The sequence below is a fragment of the Micropterus salmoides genome, unplaced genomic scaffold (assembly GCF_014851395.1).
Source record: "Micropterus salmoides isolate LMB-PRFRI ecotype aquatic unplaced genomic scaffold, ASM1485139v1 Ms_hic_scaffold_1, whole genome shotgun sequence".
NCBI lineage: Eukaryota > Metazoa > Chordata > Actinopteri > Centrarchiformes > Centrarchidae > Micropterus > Micropterus salmoides.
Genome location: NW_024040040.1, coordinates 56,942,784 through 56,962,170, shown reverse-complemented (window position 1 = coordinate 56,962,170; position 19,387 = coordinate 56,942,784). Strand labels below are relative to the sequence as shown.

The 19,387-nt window shown below is 47.6% G+C and overlaps 1 protein-coding gene across 1 annotated transcript in view; it reads left to right on the top strand.

The window, feature by feature from the left end:
* The window catches only part of LOC119888158 (receptor-type tyrosine-protein phosphatase mu-like), a 139,266-nt gene that overhangs the window by 68,959 nt on the left and 50,920 nt on the right, over positions 1–19,387 (top strand). Inside the window, 4 exon segments of the mRNA XM_038698658.1 lie at positions 5,722–5,963; positions 6,169–6,430; positions 7,168–7,280; positions 8,467–8,647. Coding sequence (XP_038554586.1) covers positions 5,722–5,963; positions 6,169–6,430; positions 7,168–7,280; positions 8,467–8,647 — 798 coding nt within the window.

Below are 19,387 nucleotides of genomic sequence, written 5' to 3'. Positions count from 1 at the left end.
CTCTCTGTCTCTCTCCACCTGTCTCTGTCTCTACCTCTCCGTCTCTCTCCACTTGTCTCTCTCCACCTCTCTCTGTCTCTCTCCACCTCTCTCTGTCTCTACCTCTCCGTCTCTCTCCACCTCTCTCTGTCTCTCTCCCTACCTCTCTCTGTCTCTCTCCACTTGTCTCTCTCCACCTCTCTCTGTCTCTCTCCACCTGTCTCTCTCCACCTCTCTCTGTCTCTCTCCACCTCTCTGTCTCTCTCCACCTGTCTCTCTCCCTACCTCTCTCTGTCTCTCTCCCCTCTCTCTGTCTCTCTCCACCTGTCTCTCTCCACTTCTCATTGTCTCTCTCCACCTCACTCTGTCTCTCTCCACCTGTCTCTCTCCCTACCTCTCTCTGTCTCTCTCCACCTCTCTCTGTCTCTCTCCACCTGTCTCTCTCCTCCTCTCTGTCTCTCTCCACCTGTCTCTCTCCACTTCTCATTGTCTCTCTCCACCTCTCTCTGTCTCTCTCCACCTGTCTCTCTCCACTTCTCATTGTCTCTCTCCACCTCACTCTGTCTCTCTCCACCTGTCTCTCTCCCTACCTCTCTCTGTCTCTCTCCACCTGTCTCTCTCCACTTCTCATTGTCTCTCTCCCCTCTCTGTCTCTCTCCACCTGTCTCTCTCCCTACCTCTCTCTGTCTCTCTCCACCTCTCTCTGTCTCTCTCCACCTGTCTCTCTCCACCTGTCTCTCTCCACCTCTCTCTGTCTCTCTCCCTACCTCTCTGTCTCTCTCCACCTGTCTCTCTCCCTACCTCTCTCTGTCTCTCTCCACCTGTCTCTCTCCACTTCTCATTGTCTCTCTCCTCTCTCTCTGTCCTCTCCACTCTTCTCCTCACTTCTCATTGTCTCTCTCCACCTCACTCTGTCTCTCTCCACCTGTCTCTCTCCCTACCTCTCTCTGTCTCTCCACCGGTCTCTCTCCACTTCTCATTGTCTCTCTCCACCTCTCTCTGTCTCTCTCCACCTGTCTCTCTCCCTACCTCTCTCTGTCTCTCTCCACCTCTCTCTGTCTCTCTCCACCTGTCTCTCTCCACCTGTCTCTCTCCACCTCTCTCTGTCTCTCTCCCTACCTCTCTCTGTCTCTCTCCACCTGTCTCTCTCCCTACCTCTCTCTGTCTCTCTCCACCTCTCTCTGTCTCTCTCCACCTCTCTCTGTCTCTACCTCTCCGTCTCTCTCCACTTGTCTCTCTCCACCTCTCCCTTTCTCTCTCCACCTCTCTCTGTCTCTCTCCACCTGTCTCTGTCTCTACCTCTCCGTCTCTCTCCACCTCTCTCTGTCTCTCTCCCTACCTCTCTCTGTCTCTCTCCACTTGTCTCTCTCCACCTCTCTCTGTCTCTCTCCACCTGTCTCTCTCCACCTCTCTCTGTCTCTCTCCACCTCTCTCTGTCTCTCTCCACCTGTCTCTCTCCCTACCTCTCTCTGTCTCTCTCCACCTCTCTCTGTCTCTCTCCACCTGTCTCTCTCCACTTCTCATTGTCTCTCTCCACCTCTCTCTGTCTCTCTCCACCTGTCTCTCTCCACTTCTCATTGTCTCTCTCCACCTCTCTCTGTCTCTCTCCACCTGTCTCTCCCTACCTCTCTCTGTCTCTCTCCACCTCTCTCTGTCTCTCTCCACCTGTCTCTCTCCCTACCTCTCTCTGTCTCTCTCCACCTGTCTCTCTCCACTTCTCATTGTCTCTCTCCACCTCACTCTGTCTCTCTCCACCTGTCTCTCTCCCTACCTCTCTCTGTCTCTCTCCACCGGTCTCTCTCCACTTCTCATTGTCTCTCTCCACCTCTCTCTGTCTCTCTCCACCTGTCTCTCTCCCTACCTCTCTCTGTCTCTCTCCACCTCTCTCTGTCTCTCTCCACCTGTCTCTCCACCTGTCTCTCTCCACCTCTCTCTGTCTCTCTCCCTACCTCTCTCTGTCTCTCTCCACCTGTCTCTCTCCCTACCTCTCTCTGTCTCTCTCCACCTCTCTCTCTCTCTCTCTTCCTACCTCTCTCCGTCTCTCTCCACCTGTCTCTCTCCACCTCTCTCTGTCTCTCTCCACCTGTCTCTCTCCACCTCTCTGTCTCTCTCCACCTGTCTCTCTCCCTACCTCTCTCTGTCTCTCTCCACCTGTCTCTCTCCACTTCTCTCTGTCTCTCTCCACCTCTCTCTGTCTCTCTCCACCTGTCTCTCTGTCTCCTTTAGATCAAAGCAGTAGTTTGTCACATTTTTATTTTAATGAGTCCGTCGTCAAACGAGGAACAGTTAAAGCTGCTCACCTCATTACTGCACTGTGACTGTGAGTGTGTGTGTTAGTGTGTGTGAGTTAGTGTGTGTGTGTTAGTGTGTAGTGTGTGTGTTAGTGTGTGTGTTAGTGTCAGGTTAAAGCACAGCCTCATTAGAAAGTCAGTTTGCTGTTTAAAAAGGAGAATCAGCGGCGTTTTGTCAGAGAGCGTCTGCGTTTGTGAAGACGAATCACTCCAAAGTAAAAGCCCTTTTTTTTCTTCCTGTTTCCAGCCTGTCAGTGCGTTAGCACGCTAACCCGGCTGCTAACGCACACACACACACACACACACACACACACACACACACACAGGTATATGGTGTGTTAATGATGACTCATTAAACGAGCTGTGTTGCCGTGTGACGGAGCTGTCAGACGACTCAGAAACATCGCTTTCATCTCCGCCTGTTAAGGAGAATTCTGGGTATTTTCCTCTCCCATCATGCCGACCTGTTCTCTGCGGAGAGACACGGGGAACTAAAGGGAAGATCATTTTTCAAATTCATGTTCTCCTCATCTCAAGATCATAATCGCTGCTGATAGGTTTGATCGCTCTCTTGGATGGATCATTGTGTCTTTGGATCTGGTCCCAGTAACCATCAGTCAGAGGACGACTACATCCGAATTCATTAGTCAGTACAGAGCAGTTCTCTCAGGCTCCTGGTGTTGCATATACACAAAACAGGTGGATGGAAAACACGCTTTACTCTCCTTGCAGAGATGTTTCAAAAAGTCAAATGTAACCCATACAGTGTTGGACTGTCAGAGGTGTTCGGTGGTCTCTGATGAGTTCTAAAGGTCCTAAAAGTAGTTCTCAAGGGTCTTTTCTAGGGATATGTGAGAGGACTGGTGAGCTGTTAGGGGTTCTAAATGTGCTTGATGAGGTTCCTGGAATCCATGAGAAGGTTTCACCAATCTGTGAGGGGTTCATGGACGTCCCCGATGAGTTTAAGGTGTCTGAAATGCAGTTCAAGTGGTCTCTGGGGCGGTTTTAGTGGTCCTAAGTGAGGTTCTAAAAATCTTTTGTGGGGTTTTAGTACTTGAAGAGCTTCTAGGGACCTGTGAGAAAAACGTCTTGTGGCACTTGTTGTAGGGGTCTGGAATCATGAGGTTCTAGGGATTCTCAGCCCGTCCTCATCATGAAAATGGCCGTAATGCCAACTGAGCAGCAGCTTATTATGAACCATAATTAGGTTTATTGTTAAGGTTCGTTCACACTGAAAGTGGATTTAATATTCGCCTCGCTTTACTCGCGCGAGTTTGACCGCTGGACATTTTGACGTTTTAAGCAAATAAACACAGCCCGCGGATACTCCAGCTGTATGAACCCAAAGTAATCCCTTTGCTGTGATTTAATAGCTATAAACGGATCAAACTGATGCCGAAATAACTTTAATACGATGCTGTTTTGTTAAACATATGAATTCATGCCTTGTCAGGTCTGTCAGCAGGACAACAACTTCTAAAATGTTTGTTTTGCAAATGGAGTTCGGATCGATCAGGGCTATGCTATGCTAACTTGGTCACAGTAAAGTACAACGACAGGCAGAATAAAGTTACAGACACGTGTAACACCTTAACTCATCTACCACAGCTACTTCCAGAGGTGACTGTAGAATACCATACAGGAAAAGTTCCTTCGGACAGTCAGCCTTTTCCTACCGAGCAGCGCGTACCTGGAATACGATACCTACAGAATTAAGAAACATTTCTTTTCTTACCACCTTTTCAAAAGCTATAAAACAGTGGTTATTGGACAATCAAATATGTAGTCATAATGCTTTGTAATTGTTTTTTTATATATTCCTGTACTTACATGTCGAGGTATTCTACGTGTCATATTATTTGTGATTGTCTGATTTTGTCTGTGCTTATGTAATTCGTGTTTTAATGTTTTATCCATGTTTTAATGTTGTAATAACATCAACCTGCCAGGGACTTCAGATGAAAATTAGTCTGTATGGCTAAATCTGGCTCATTTACATTTGGGCACTGTCCCTTTTAAATATATAGAAAAAAAAAAATGTTTTCTGAGCTCACCAGGTAGTTCAACCTCCTCGCTTTCTTTTCTCCAAGTAATGTCCAGTTTTTTCCGTTTTTTATATAAATATGAAGTCGTAGTCCGACAGAACTCCGGTGCCATCCGACGCTAACAACCTCAGTGGAACCGGATTTGCACAGAAGCTAGCTGCTGAGAAGCTCAAGTGAAGATGTCTATGAAGATTCTCAGTCATCCAGGTCATAGTTATCCAACAAAGGTTAAAATCAAGGGCAACTAGACTTGGTTGAAGATACTGGAAGACGTTTCGTCCCTCATCCAAAGGACTTCTTCAGTTCTGACTGACTGGCAGGGAAACTCAGCTATTTAACCTCAGTGGGGTCGTTGGCCCGGGTCATCGATACCGCTGGTTCGTTAGTGTTCCTGGTTGCTGTGACGTCAGTCGTTACAGTCGTTAAGACTACCTGTGGCCAAGACTGAACGACCATCGTTGGTATCTTCACCTGAGGCCAATAGGTTACGTTGTTGAGTTTCCTGGGAAGTGATGAAAGGACAGCATTGTAAGTGGGGGATAAGTGGTGGCGTAGACCCCCTCCCCTGTTCAATGACGGCTTCTCAACCCTGGTGTAGATGTTTCCTTGACACCTCTTTTAAACCATCCATCTTCTCTGTCTAAAATGTGCACCTGGTGGTCCTCAAACGAGTGTCCTCTGTCCTTCAGATGTAAGTAGACTGCAGAGTCTTGACCTGAGGAGTTGGCCCTTCTGTGTTGAGCCATGCGTTTGTGTCATGGTTGTGTAGTGAAGATAAATCATTTTTAATTGTCATTACACCGCTCGTCTGGTCCTCTCCAAACAACGCTCCGAAGCTGCTAGGCATTTGCAACATCGCGTCAAGGGAATTTCTCGCCCAAGTTGAAAAATTTGAACTCACGCAAACAAGCGTATTTCGCGACAAACGCCTCATTCGCGTCGCCTGGAGCAAATTCGCAGGAATTAGCGTCATTGCATTGACTTTGTAAGTAATAAAGCTGCCCAAAATGCTGGATTCGCTTTTGATGTGAACACACCTTTAGGCCGCCTCCCCTAGAGCCCATATGACGGGAGCACAGGAGGAAGTCAGGTGACTTAGCATAAACAGTGAGAAAGTCCACGTAAGGAGGTGGATTGTCGGGACAGACTACAGAGTCAAGGTTGATTTTTTAAAGTGAAGTTAAATGACGTTACCCTCTCACGTCACATACTTATTGATCACGGTCTTTGCCTAAACTGAACCAAACTGCAACTGTTTCACAAGTTAACAACGTGTTTAACATCATGTGACTTATATAACATCCTTAAGGTCTGGTATGCCTGATGCTTCCATCCAACGGCCATATATAGTGTTTTGGTACAATTGATAATTGTCATTTAGGTATGAGGAGTGTTTGGTGCTCTAGGGAGGTTCACAGGGTCTGTGACGGGGTTTCTAGTGATCCTTGCTGAGGTTCCAGAGTTGTCTGAAGAGGTTCTAGTGATCCTTACTGAGGATCCAGAGTTGTCTGAAGAGGTTCTAGTGATCCTTGCTGAGGATCCAGAGTTGTCTGAAGAGGTTCTAGTGATCCTTGCTGAGATTGCAGAGGTGTCCGAAGAGGTTCTAGTGATCCTTGCTAAGGTTACAGAGATTTCTGAGGAGGTTCTAGTAATCCTTACTGAGGATCCAGAGTTGTCTGAAGAGGTTCTAGTGATACTTTGCTGAGATTGCAGAGTTGTCTGAAGAAGTTCTAGTGATCCTTGCTGAGGATCCAGAGTTGTCTGAATAGGTTCTAGTGATCCTTGCTGAGGTTCAAAAGTTGTCTGGAGAGGTTCTAGTGATCCTTGCTGAGGATCCAGAGTTGTCTGAATAGGTTCTAGTGATCCTTGCTGAGGTTCAAGAGTTGTCTGGAGAGGTTCTAGTGATCCTTGCTAAGGTTACAGAGGTTTCTGAGGAGGTTCTAGTGATCCTTGCTGAGGTTGCAGAGTTGTCTGCAAAGGTTCTAGTGATCTTTGCTGAGGATCCAGAGGTGTCTGAAGAGGTTCTAGTGATCCTTGCTGAGGTTGCAGAGTTGTCTGAAGAGGTTCTAGTGGTTCTACAGTGTAATGCCTGCCGTGCAGCAGCTGAGTCCTCAGGTGTGTTGTGGTTGCAGAGTAGCAGAGGCGGATCTCTGTTGGTCATTTAAAATACTTCCTCGTTCTCCTTCTCAGATGCTTCGGTGTCCTGATTATCTGATCAGCTCGCTGCTGTCCTCCCCCATTTTTACTGATTAGCTTAGTTCAGACGGTGAACCAGCTGTTGCATTACTCAAAGAAAACAGAGTGGCTGTAGGTTTCAGTTTGTGTCGGAGGATGTGAGCAGGAAACAGATCAGACCGTCTGATATCATTCATAACAGAGCCGATCAATACTGGGAGAAGGCGTGTGTGTGACGGATAGCTGGGTCGATAGCTTGTCTGATCTCTCTGCAAACACACACACAGTGACAGGTGAGGAGGTGTTTGTAGGTCACATGACCCGACACATATCCCACAATCCCCAGTGGTTAAACCCCTGATTGAACTGTCACTCAAACTGTGTGTGTGTGTTTTATCTCAAACACACGCAGGTGAGTATTAACCTGAACATGTTACACGATAAACACGCATCATTACACATGTATCCCACTTACTGTGTGTGTGCGTGATGAAGTGGGTCAGGAGGAAGTAGAGCAGCACCACCGGGGATTCTGGGTAATGGAATCCAGGTCTGCTGTGATTCGCCGAAGGTCACGAATATTAATTAACTTGTTAACTCATTCCTCTCTCGTTAAGAGAGATCAGTGAAACCCCGGTCTGAGTGTAAAACTGATCCTGGTTCTGTTTGTCCCTCAGAGCCTCCTGTACCGATCGCCCCTCCTCAGCTCACAGCGGTGGGCGCTACCTACCTGTGGATCCAACTCAACGCCAACTCCATCAACGGAGATGGACCAATCATTGAGAGAGAGGTGACTATGGATAACATATTGATCTGATATTGATTTGTGAGGAGGTTCTGGTGGTTCTCTGGACGGTTCTAGTCATCTCTGATGAGGTTCTAGGAGTATGTGAAGAGGTCCTTGATGAGCTTCTGGGGGTTTAGTTATTTATTTACACGTTTATTTGAGCAGGACCACGAATCATAAACGTACAACACATTCATGAGATTAAAGTTGATGGTCTCCTTTATCAACCCTTTTAGCATCAAAGACCAAGAACAGAAATTTAGTTTTGATGCGGGTTCCATGTTTTATGTCTTTAATGGAAAAAGCACACAAATATTGTAGATCTTGAGGGGACGCCACGGTCCTTGTATATCGTCTATAGTCCTATAGAGTCTTCATCCATCCATAATGATGTTCTAGGGGTCTGGAATGGGATTCAGTTGTTCCTTAAGTTTAAGTGGTGCTTGAGGAGGGTCTGCTGATCTGAAATAATGTTCTGGGGGTCTCTTAAGGGTCTGTGGTTGTCCTTGTTGAGGTTTTAGGAACTGAAATGGTGTTCATGTGGTCCCCGAGACCTTGGTCTTGTATTAGGTTCTCTAGATCTTACATGGGGTTCTAGTTGTCTGTGACAAACTTTGAAAGTTGTAGTAGCTCCACCACGTTGTAGGGGTCTGGAAAGGGGTTCAAGTCCTCTTTGATGAGATTCTAGTGGTTGTGGAGGTTTTAATGGTCCTTGACTAGGTTATAGGGATCTTTAATGGGGCTCAAATGGTTCTTGGGAATGTTCTGGAGATCTCTTAAGGGTCTATGGTCGTCTTTGATGAGGTTTCAGTGGTCTGAAATGTGGTCCCTGAGGCCTTGGTCTTAAATTAGGTTCTATGGATGTTCCATGGCGCTGTAGTTGTCTGTGACAAACTTTGAGATGATCTGTGAGAAAGTTCTAGCGGCTGTTGACCAGGTTGAAGGGGTCTGGGATAGGGAGCATGTCCTCTGAAGATATGGAGGTTTTAACTATCCTTGATGAGTTTCTATGGATCTGAAATGGGTTTCAACTGGTCCCTAAGGAGGTTGTAGGGATCTGCGAGGAGGTTCTTGTGGACCTTGATGAGTTTCTAGGGATCTGAAATGGGTTCCAAGTGGTCCCTTAGGTGGATTGTCCAGTGTGCAGAATGCTGTTTAACATGTAAATAACACATCATCTGTTTTTGAGGTGGAGTACCGCACCATGTCGGGCATGTTGATCGACACCACGCCCGTCGACAAGCCCACCCACAAGATCGGACACCTGGACCCCGACACCGAGTACGAGATCAGTGTGCTGCTCACCAGGCCCCTGGATGGAGGCACAGGAAACCCTGGACCTCCGCTCAGAGCCAGAACCAAGTGTGCAGGTGAGTCAGGTCACGTGGTCCAAACCTGCATCCAGCTGATGATGTCAGTTTCATGTTGTAAAGTCCCTTTTCTGTAATGACTGCTAGCAGCTAGCGGCTAACTGCTAGGCTACACTCACACTGAGCTCATTAGGAGGTTAATGTTGGAGTCATTAGCGTAGCGTGCCGAGCTAGGCTGCGTTAGCACTGATCTCATCAGGTGGCTAATGGTTAACGGTGAGGACATTAAGGCAGTGAGCCAGGCTAGGCTTCGTTAGCGCCGCACTCATTAGCTCTTAATGGCTACAGTGTACAAATCAGCATAGCATGCTAGTTGTTTACCTCATCCATCTCCTGAGCGAACACACACACCTACACACCCCTGCAGCAGTGTGTGTGTGTGTGCGCCATGTGGGTGCCAACCAACAATATACAGCATGGGATTAGCAATTAGCGCGCTAATTACACAGGTGCAGAAATCTGCTGCTGCAGTTTCTACCTCTCCGTCGGTTATTTAACAGGGTTGTTTGTGTCTTTCAGTTTATTGATTTATTATAGATGATCATGACGTCTGTAATGTTTAGTCTGATTTAGTTCTGATATGAAACCTTATTTTTAGACTGTAGAGTTCGTTCATCAGGTTTTTAACAACAAACAAAACAGAAAGTACATTTTCTAAATAATAAACTTAGTAAAAAAATAAAGAAGAAATCTAAAATCAACACATTCATAGAATTTAAAACATGAAACACAGTTTGTTAACTAAAGTTCACTCCTTAAATGTTTCTTATAGTGTTATTAATCTTTCTGCTTTAACAACACTGTGTTTTATATCCATGCCAGTAAATCGAATCCATCAGTTTTACAGGCAGAGACAATTAGGATCTGAAGCGTCTCCGTCTCACACAGAGCGACGGGCTGTAACATGTAACTATATACAGAATACTGTATTCCTGTATAATGACGTTCTGCTGCAGACAGCAGGATTCTTAGAGGAGAGGAAATAACTGTGTGTCAGGTTTCAACATGTCCGCCGCTCAGACCCGCTGCTACATGACAGACGGCAGCAGCTCTCAGGGTGGTGACCCGCCTCTGGTATGTTCTCGTAAACACGTCCTGCAGCTGACCGACATGAATACCTGTCTGTCTGCGAGCATTGTGTTGTTAGGCCTCACCCCAGTTCTACAAACACTGGCTTTCTACTTCAAACACTGGGAGCATCCACAAACACGTTTTAAAAGCTTCTTGTGTTTTGTGGTGGAGTTGACGTTTATCTCACATCAATATGGGAACGCATGAATAGTTTTATATAAGACACGTTTCACCGTTTATGCAGCATATATATATATTTACTGTATATGACGGTAACTGCATGAGATGTTTGACAGTACGACACTTTGTGATTCACGGTCACCCAGATGAGGCCGTATAATTCTTATCAATACCTCTTTCTTCAGCACACACAACACATGAGGGTAAGGGCTTCCTGATGTGCCTACCCAGAATGCCTTAGGCCCTGCAGACAACCTACCCACCATCATTTGATGAGGTTCTGGCAGTCCCTGATGGGGATTTATATGTGTTTGATGAGGTTCTGGTGGTCCCTGATGGGGTTTTATTGTTGGTTGGTAAGGTTCTGGCGGTCCCTGATGGGGTTTTATATGTGTTTCATGAGGTTCTGATGGTCCCTGATGGGGTTTTATATGTGTTTGATGAGGTTCTGGTGGTCCCTGATGGGGTTTCATTGGTGGTTGATAATGTTCTGGTGGTCCCTGACGGGGTTTTATTGGTGGTTGATAATGTTCTGGTAGTCCCTGATGAGGTTTTATTGTTGTTTGATGAGGTTCTGGTGGTCCCTGATGGGGTTTTATTGTTGGTTGGTAAGGTTCTGGTGGTCCCTGACGGGGTTTTATATGTGTTTCATGAGGTTCTGATGGTCCCTGATGGGGTTTTATATGTGTTTCATGAGGTTCTGATGGTCCCTGATGGGGTTTTATATGTGTTTGATGAGGTTCTGGTGGTCCCTGATGGGGTTTTATTGTTGGTTGGTAAGATTCTGGTGGTCCCTGACGGGGTTTTATATGTGTTTCATGAGGTTCTGATGGTCCCTGATGGGGTTTTATTGGTGGTTGATAATGTTCTGGTGGTCCCTGACGGGGTTTTATATGTGTTTGATGAGGTTCTGATGGTCCCTGATGGGGTTTTATTGGTGGTTGATAATGTTCTGGTGGTCACTGATGGGGTTTTATTGGTGGTTGATAATGTTCTGGTGGTCCCTGACGGGGTTTTATAGGTGTTTGATGGGGTTCTGGTGGTCCTTGATGAGGTTTGAAGAGGTTTTATGGCTGTGTGAGGAGAATCTTGTGGAGCTTGGTGTCATCCTTCAGGTTTTGGACGAGGATCAGGGGTTCCTTGATAAAGGTCTCAGGGTCCTTGAGGAAGTTAGAAAACACAAACAGCCTGTCAGTCTGATTGTTGCTTTGTTGTAACCCCCGCCCCTCTGGGACTGTCAGCAGATTAAAACAAACGCTCCTCGGGGATCGACAGCAGGAAAGTGAGTGACAGCCGGCAGAGCTTGGTGTGTTCGCTCGTCTGTCTTCAGCTCATCTTATTTATTCATTTTACCGCCAATAAATTATAAAGCAGCCTCTGTTTGTCTGAGTGTGTTTAATAATACATCAGCGTGTCCATCATACAAGCTTTAGGACTTAGAGCTCGGTGAGGCGACTCAGCGTGGTGGCAGATAAACAGGAAGTCGCTGTGAGCGCCTTCATGTTTCGGCATTTAATATTCTGCTTCAGCGTCTCTTCAGATGTGACGTGACAAAGTCTTTCTCTGACCCGGATTCTGCCTCTCAGGCAACAAACGAGCTGCCTGACCGTCCTGTTTGGGGAGACTCTCAATGGGCCAGTCACCTGAAGGTGTCAGGAGGCTAGTTCCTTTTAGCATCGTTAGCTTGTCTTAAGAATGTAGTAAAATCATTTCTAATTAATAATAGTAAATTACATCAAACCGAAGACTCATTGCAGCTAACATTTTAGTTATTTTAAAAACCACATAAGGAGTCCTTCAAAATAAGATCCTGCTCATTTCTAAATAAGACTTTGTGATCAGAGAAACCTGTAAAATAAAAGTTTTTCATTTTATCAAATAATAAAAAACAACATTAATCAATCAGGTGATTATTGGCAGCTGGTATATTAACATTATGTGATGATCAATTTAGTTTATTATTATAAGACAGACTTAACTTTGACTCCTGACACCAGCAGTGTGACGGCCCTTTAAAGGAACATCTGTGCGTCGGAATCAGGGTTAATGAAAATTTTGCTTTGCAAATTAAACGATAACTAACTGAACTGTATCCTAACAGAGTAAGTGTCTTTGAATATATTTGTTTCACAGAAGCCTGGTGTTTTGGGTAGAAATTTATCTTCCAGGTTGTCAGCGGTGCCAGTTTCATTCCCCGCCCCTCACCTGGCATCATGGCGTCGAGTCCTGAAGACTAAACCTAAACCAGAAAACCTGCTTTCAAAACCCATTTAAACTAAACTGAAAGTCACAACAACATAAAAACTGAAAACTTGGTCTGAATCTTACTTTATAATCCTCACCTGGTTTAGAAGAAGATGACCTTTACAGCTGTGACACAGAGAGCTGAGCTTTGGTCATGAAATAAAAACCTTTCTCTGTTAACATCCATTAAAGTGTGTGTGGTGTTTGTCGAGGCTTTCAGAAAGTATGATATGAATATTTGACCGTCGTCCTGCCTGCGTCTCTTTTCACCTCAGATGTTCACGCTCTGCTCGGCCCGACCTCTCTGAGAGATTCAGTTACGTCTGTTTCTGGACTCTTATTCTTTTTCTGTCTCTAGGCCGTAAGTCTGTCTGCAGGGTTCTGTCTCAGAGTCCAGACTCGGTCTGAGAGGAACCCGAGGCGCTGCAGGACCTCCTGAGAGCCTGCGTGGTTCAATAGTGAGATGGATGTCGGTGCATCCATGCTAACTGCTAACAGCTAGTTAACAGTGAGGGGGGGCATGACCCACTTACAGATTAAACCTGTCCCCCTCCCCCACAGACAGGAACCGGTCTGATGGAGCCTCCGACCGGTTCCTGTCTGCACACTGCATCGTTTATCTCAGAGTTTCACATGAGACAGAAAAGAAACGACATGAAGAGACAGAAGAAAAGATTTATAAGAGTCAAATATAAAAATAAATAAAGTAATAATAATATAACTAAAACAGCTGAAAAAGAATACAACAGATTTCATACAGAATAAAACTGAATATTTTAAAAACAGTCTTCACACTCAAATGAAGAGCTGATGCGAGTACTGATACGCAGTACCGGTACCAGGATACTATGATAGGCTGAGAGGGACTCTGTTTGGGTCCTGGTTCTGTTCTGGTCAGCAGACATGAATCATCCATCACTGATTCTCATCTCTCCTCCTCTTCATCCCTCTCTCTCTCTCATATTAAATCTGGTGATCTCCTGGAAATGAAAAATTAAACCCCTCCTCCTCCTCTTCATCCTAAAGTCACCTTCAGACTTGCAACTCTCTCCTCTCTGTGATGTATTCTTCTTCTTCCTCAGCAGTGTGTTTGTCTGTTATGACTCCCAGCAGCCTCCAGCAGGCCCCGCCCCCCCAATAAACCCCCGCTGGCCTGAAAACAACCCAGAATCCACAGAAACACTGGACACTTAATCTGACCCCCCCATCACAGGAAGTCAACTCATAATCAATCAGCCTTTTCTGGATCAATTAGTTTTACACACAATGCAGCTTTAACCAAACTGACAACCGAACCCTGAGGCTGGGGAGAACCGATCCCTGAGGAATCTCGCAGATACTCTGTCTGCTGGTGAGAACCGAACCCTGAGGCTGGTGAGAACCGATCCCCAAGGAACCCCGCAGATACTCTGTCTGCTGATGAGGACTGAACCCGAGGAACTCCGCAGATACTCTGTCTGCTGGTGAGAACCGAACCCTGAGGCTGGTGAGAACTGAACCCCGAGAAACCCCGCAGATACTCTGTCTGCTGGTGAGAACCGAACCCTGAGGCTGGTGAGAACCGAACCCCAAGAAACCCCGCAGATACTCTGTCTGCTGGTGAGAACCGAACCCTGAGGCTGGTGAGAACCGAACCCCGAGAAACCCCGCAGATACTCTGTCTGCTGGTGAGAACCGAACCCTGAGGCTGGTGAGAACCGATCCCCATGAAACCCCGCAGATACTCTGTCTGCTGATGAGAACCGAACCCCGAGGAACCCCACAGATACTCTGTCTGCTGGTGAGGACTGAACCCGAGGAACCCAGCAGATTCTCTGTCTGCTGGTGAGGACTGAACCCGAGGAACCCCGCAGATACTCTGTCTGCTGGTGAGGACCGAACCCGAGGAACCCCGCAGATACTCTGTCTGCTGGTGAGGACTGAACCCGAGGAACCCGCAGATACTCTGTCTGCTGGTGAGGACTGAACCCGAGGAACCCCGCAGATACTCTGTCTGCTGGTGAGGACTGAACCCGAGGAACCCCGCAGATACTCTGTCTGCTGGTGAGGACCGAACCCGAGGAACCCCGCAGATACTCTGTCTGCTGGTGAGGACTGAACCCGAGGAACCCGCAGATACTCTGTCTGCTGGTGAGGACTGAACCCGAGGAACCCCGCAGATACTCTGTCTGCTGGTGAGGACTGAACCCGAGGAACCCCGCAGATACTCTGTCTGCTGGTGAGGACTGAACCCGAGGAACCCGCAGATACTCTGTCTGCTGGTGAGGACTGAACCCGAGGAACCCCGCAGATACTCTGTCTGCTGGTGAGGACCGAACCCGAGGAACCCCGCAGATACTCTGTCTGCTGGTGAGGACTGAACCCGAGGAACCCGCAGATACTCTGTCTGCTGGTGAGGACTGAACCCGAGGACCCCGCAGATACTCTGTCTGCTGGTGAGGACCGAACCCGAGGAACCCTGCAGACACTCTGTCTGCTGGTGACAACCGAACCCTGAGGCTGGTGAGAACCGATCCCCAAGGAACCCCGCAAATACTCTGTCTGCTGGTGACAACCGAACCCCGAGAAACCCCGCAGATACTCTTTCTGCTGGTGACAACCGAACCCCGAGAAACCCCGCAGATACTCTGTCTGCTGGTGACAACCGAACCCCGAGAAACCCCGCAGATACTCTGTCTGCTGGTGACAACCGAACCCCGAGAAATCCCGCAGATACTCTGTCTGCTGGGCATGAAAATAAATTAATATTCACTAGAACAAACTAATTCATTCACAAACACGTGATTCACTCAGTGAAACAGTCGCAGTTTGGTTCGGTTGAGGTAAACCTGGTAGCCCCACAAAATACTGACACTTTGGGGCCCAATTTGGACATTTTCACTTAGAGGTGTACTCACTCTTGTTGCCAGCGGTTTAGATATTAACGGCTGTGTGATGTGTAATTTTGAGGGGACAGCAGATTTACACTGTTATACACTCACTACTTTATATTGGAGCAAAGTGTCATTTCTTCAGTGGAAAAGAGAACACAGTTCCTTGGAGTGGACTCGACAGGAAGTGGTCTCTGCTGCCACTGTTCAGCAGCCTCAGGATGCTGCAGTTATTAGCAGGTTCGTTAGCGCTGATCGACTGTTGGTAGATGAGGCTTCAGACTGAGACACCGCAGGATTTTAAAGTTCTGTTAGTCATTTAATCTTCATACATCTAGAACTGGAACAAGTATAAGGAACTGCTTTACAGAGAGAGCAGCGTGGTAAGTGTGGTGGGAAGAGAGCGAGCGAGCGTGAAAACCGGATGAGAACGTTTCTCTAAATACGACACTAATGAGGTGGAGAGAGATGGGCGAGAGACACTGACAGACACTGAGGGAGAGAGAGAGAGAGAGGGCTCATTAAATCAATGGCAAAATGTAAAAAGGTTGAAATATCCTGCTTTCACCGAGAACAAGAGGCGAGCAGCTGGGCGCGTGTGCACGAGGCTGTGCACGAGGCTGTGTGAGTGTGAGCGAGTGTGAGTGTCAGCAGGGTGAATGGAGAAGTCATGTTGGAAATCTGTTTCGATCAGTCAGGGTCGTGTTCGCTGAAAAGGTCAGAGGGGGGGGGGGGTCTGACAAACGCGACCAAACAATCAGAACCCTTCCACAGAAAGAAGATCAGTTAAAAAACCCGAGGACAGGTAGAGACTCAGAGGACAGGTAGAGACACAGAGGACAGACAGGTAGAGACACAGAAGACAGGTAGAGACACAGAGGACAGGTAGAGACACAGAGGACAGACAGGTAGAGACACAGAAGACAGGTAGAGACACAGAGGACAGGTAGAGACACAGAGGACAGGTAGAGACACAGAGGACAGACAGGTAGAGACACAGAAGACAGGTAGAGACACAGAGGACAGGTAGAGACACAGAGGACAGACAGGTAGAGACTCAGAGGACAGGTAGAGACACAGAAGACAGGTAGAGACACAGAGGACAGGTAGAGACACAGAGGACAGACAGGTAGAGACACAGAAGACAGGTAGAGACACAGAAGACAGGTAGAGACTCAGAGGATAGGTAGAGACACAGAGGACAGGTAGAGACAGAGGACAGACTGGTAGAGACACAGAAGACAGGTAGAGACTCAGAGGACAGACAGGTAGAGACACAGAAGACAGGTAGAGACTCAGAGGACAGACAGGTAGAGACACAGAAGACAGGTAGAGACTCAGAGGACAGGTAGAGACACAGAGGACAGGTAGAGACAGAGGACAGACAGGTAGAGACACAGAAGACAGGTAGAGACTCAGAGGACAGGTAGAGACACAGAGGACAGGTAGAGACAGAGGACAGACAGGTAGAGACACAGAAGACAGGTAGAGACTCAGAGGACAGGTAGAGACACAGAAGACAGGTAGAGACTCAGAGGACAGACAGGTAGAGACACAGAGGACAGACAGGTAGAGACACAGAAGACAGGTAGAGACTCAGAGGACAGACAGGTAGAGACTCAGAGGACAGACAGGTAGAGACACAGAGGACAGGTAGAGACACAGAAGACAGGTAGAGACTCAGGACAGACAGGTAGAGACACAGAGGACAGACAGGTAGAGACTCAGAGGACAGGTAGAGACACAGAAGACAGGTAGAGACTCAGAGGACAGGTAGAGACACAGAAGACAGGTAGGGACACAGAAGACAGGTAGAGACTCAGAGGACAGGTAGAGACACAGAGGACAGACAGGTAGAGACACAGAGGACAGGTAGAGACACAGAAGACAGGTAGAGACTCAGAGGACAGGTAGAGACACAGAGGACAGACAGGTAGAGACACAGAAGACAGGTAGAGACTCAGAGGACAGGTAGAGACACAGAGGACAGACAGGTAGAGATTCAGAGGACAGGTAGAGACTCAGAGGACAGGTAGAGACACAGAGGACAGACAGGTAGAGATTCAGAGGACAGGTAGAGATTCAGAGGACAGGTAGAGACTCAGGACAGACAGAGACACAGAAGACAGGTAGAGACTCAGGACAGGTAGAGACACAGAAGACAGCTAGAGACACAGAAGACAGGTAGAGACAGAGGACAGGTAGAGACAGAGGACAGACAGAGACACAGAGGACAGACAGGTAGAGACACAGAAGACAGGTAGAAACTCAGAGGACAGGTAGAGACACAGAGGACAGGTAGAGACAGAGGACAGACAGGTAGAGACACAGAGGACAGGTAGAGACACAGAGGACAGACAGGTAGAGACTCAGAAGACAGGTAGAGACTCAGAGGACAGGTAGAGACACAGAGGACAGACAGGTAGAGACACAGAGGTCCTGCTTCTGACAGGCTTCAGGTTCCTTGTCCGTCCAACGTCTCCACGTCACTCACTTTCATGCAGTCCTTTAGTAGCTGACACTTTTTAACTCCCTCTACCATCTGTAGCTCCTCTAATAACCGACCTCCTCATCTTCATCACCAAACAGGAAGTTGACCTTGTGTAGTTCTGAAGGTCGTGGTTTGTAGTTCTGTAACATTTGGTGGGAAAGCAGGCGCTCTGTCCTGTGTCTGATTTAAATGTCAGCCCAAAAATTATGGGATGGAACCATGACGACCGCGCACGCACACACGCTCAGCCAGGAATGGTAGGATTTTATGTGATAGCGTTCACTCTCCCCTCGGGGATTATGGGTAATAGGATCCACCTCCACCCCCTCCTCCCCTTGACCCCCGACCCCCATTGTTGCCGCGGCGATGTCTCAGTGTGTGTGTGTGTGTTCCCTGTAGAGCTCCATTTAGCTTCCACGTCTCTCTTTCATCGCACAATCGAGGTGGAGAAACTCACAAGTGCCTCTATTGTGTCCTGCTGAAAGCCTGCAGTGTGTGTGTGCGTGTGTGTGTGTGTGTGTGTGTGTGTGTGTGTGTGCACGTGTGTGTGTGTGTGTGTGAGAGGCTCAATAACAGGAAGACAGAAGTTTTCTGTACGGCCACAATCGACCCCACACACACGGATGAAAGACGACAAAGAACAGGAAACATATTGTTCACTGGCTGCAGAGACACACCTGAAAACACACACACACTCGTGCACACTCTCACACTCGTGCACACTCTCACACAGCCTCAGTGGGGTTTTGTCAGGAGAAATTGCTCTCTCCTGCTCTCATCTATCATTCTCTCTCTGAGTGGATCGCTGTCTGTCATCTTGAAATACAGCACTTAGATTGGCCACTACAAAGACAGAGTGTGTGTGTGAGCGTGCTCAGTTCGAGGCTTCCTTTAATCTCCCCCTCCTCCCCCCTCCTCCCCCCTCCTCCCTCTCTGTTCAGTTGGAGCTGGTTTCTTCAGTTTTTGGTTAAATTCCCTGCAGGAAACAGGAAGGAGGCAGGTGGCCATGTTGGCGTCCTCCTGTTCAACACATTCTCAGTCCCAGCTCGCCACACATGGACGCTTAGCCAACACCCCTTGGCGTCGCTTTCTAACGCCCTGGGTACCCTTTAGCGTCGTGTTTGGACGTGTAGCGCTCTGCTGTCAGCTTAGCAAGAATAAATGTGACTCAAAGCTCTGATGATGTCACTTTATTAAGTTGTGATATTTTTTCCAGAGGGGAAGTGATTCTTCTTGAACCCGAGGAACCCCGCAGATACGTTTGGGACCGTCTGGATCTGGTCTAATAGTCCTGGTCTGTTCGGACCAGGACTGACTTCACTTGGGTCCCCTATGGATCAGGTCTCTGCTTTCTGAACACTAATAAATGAGGGTTTGTGGTGGTTTTCCTTGTCATCGCGATGAAGAGTGGGTTTAAAAAAGCCACAATGCTGAGGCATGTCAAAGGAGACCTGACACCACTGACCAATGAGACGCACCGTTACCCTGATCTAAAGGACGGATGTCTCTGGTCTGAAAGTTGTTGGAAAACATTTTGGATGATGTGAAAACAACAAATTATAAATCATGGCTCCAGTCCATTTTAGAGATTTTTATGAACATACCTTTAAATTTGTGTCCTGGGCCTAAAGGCAACAGCACGTCTTTGTGCTGTTTATAAAAAGAAGGTAAGAGGCGATGACTTGATGTTTGGTGCCAGAAACCATTTCAGTGATCAGGTCTTCTTCTGGTCTCATGTCGCCGGTCGAGCCAGCTGAGCCCCGGGTGGATTCACGGTCACTATGTGCCGTGTTGTGGGATTCAGCGTGTTGACTAAACAGTGCTGAAGATGCTTCGGTCTGCATGGAGGAGATCAGGACAGATGCTGAGTGTTACCTGTTCAGC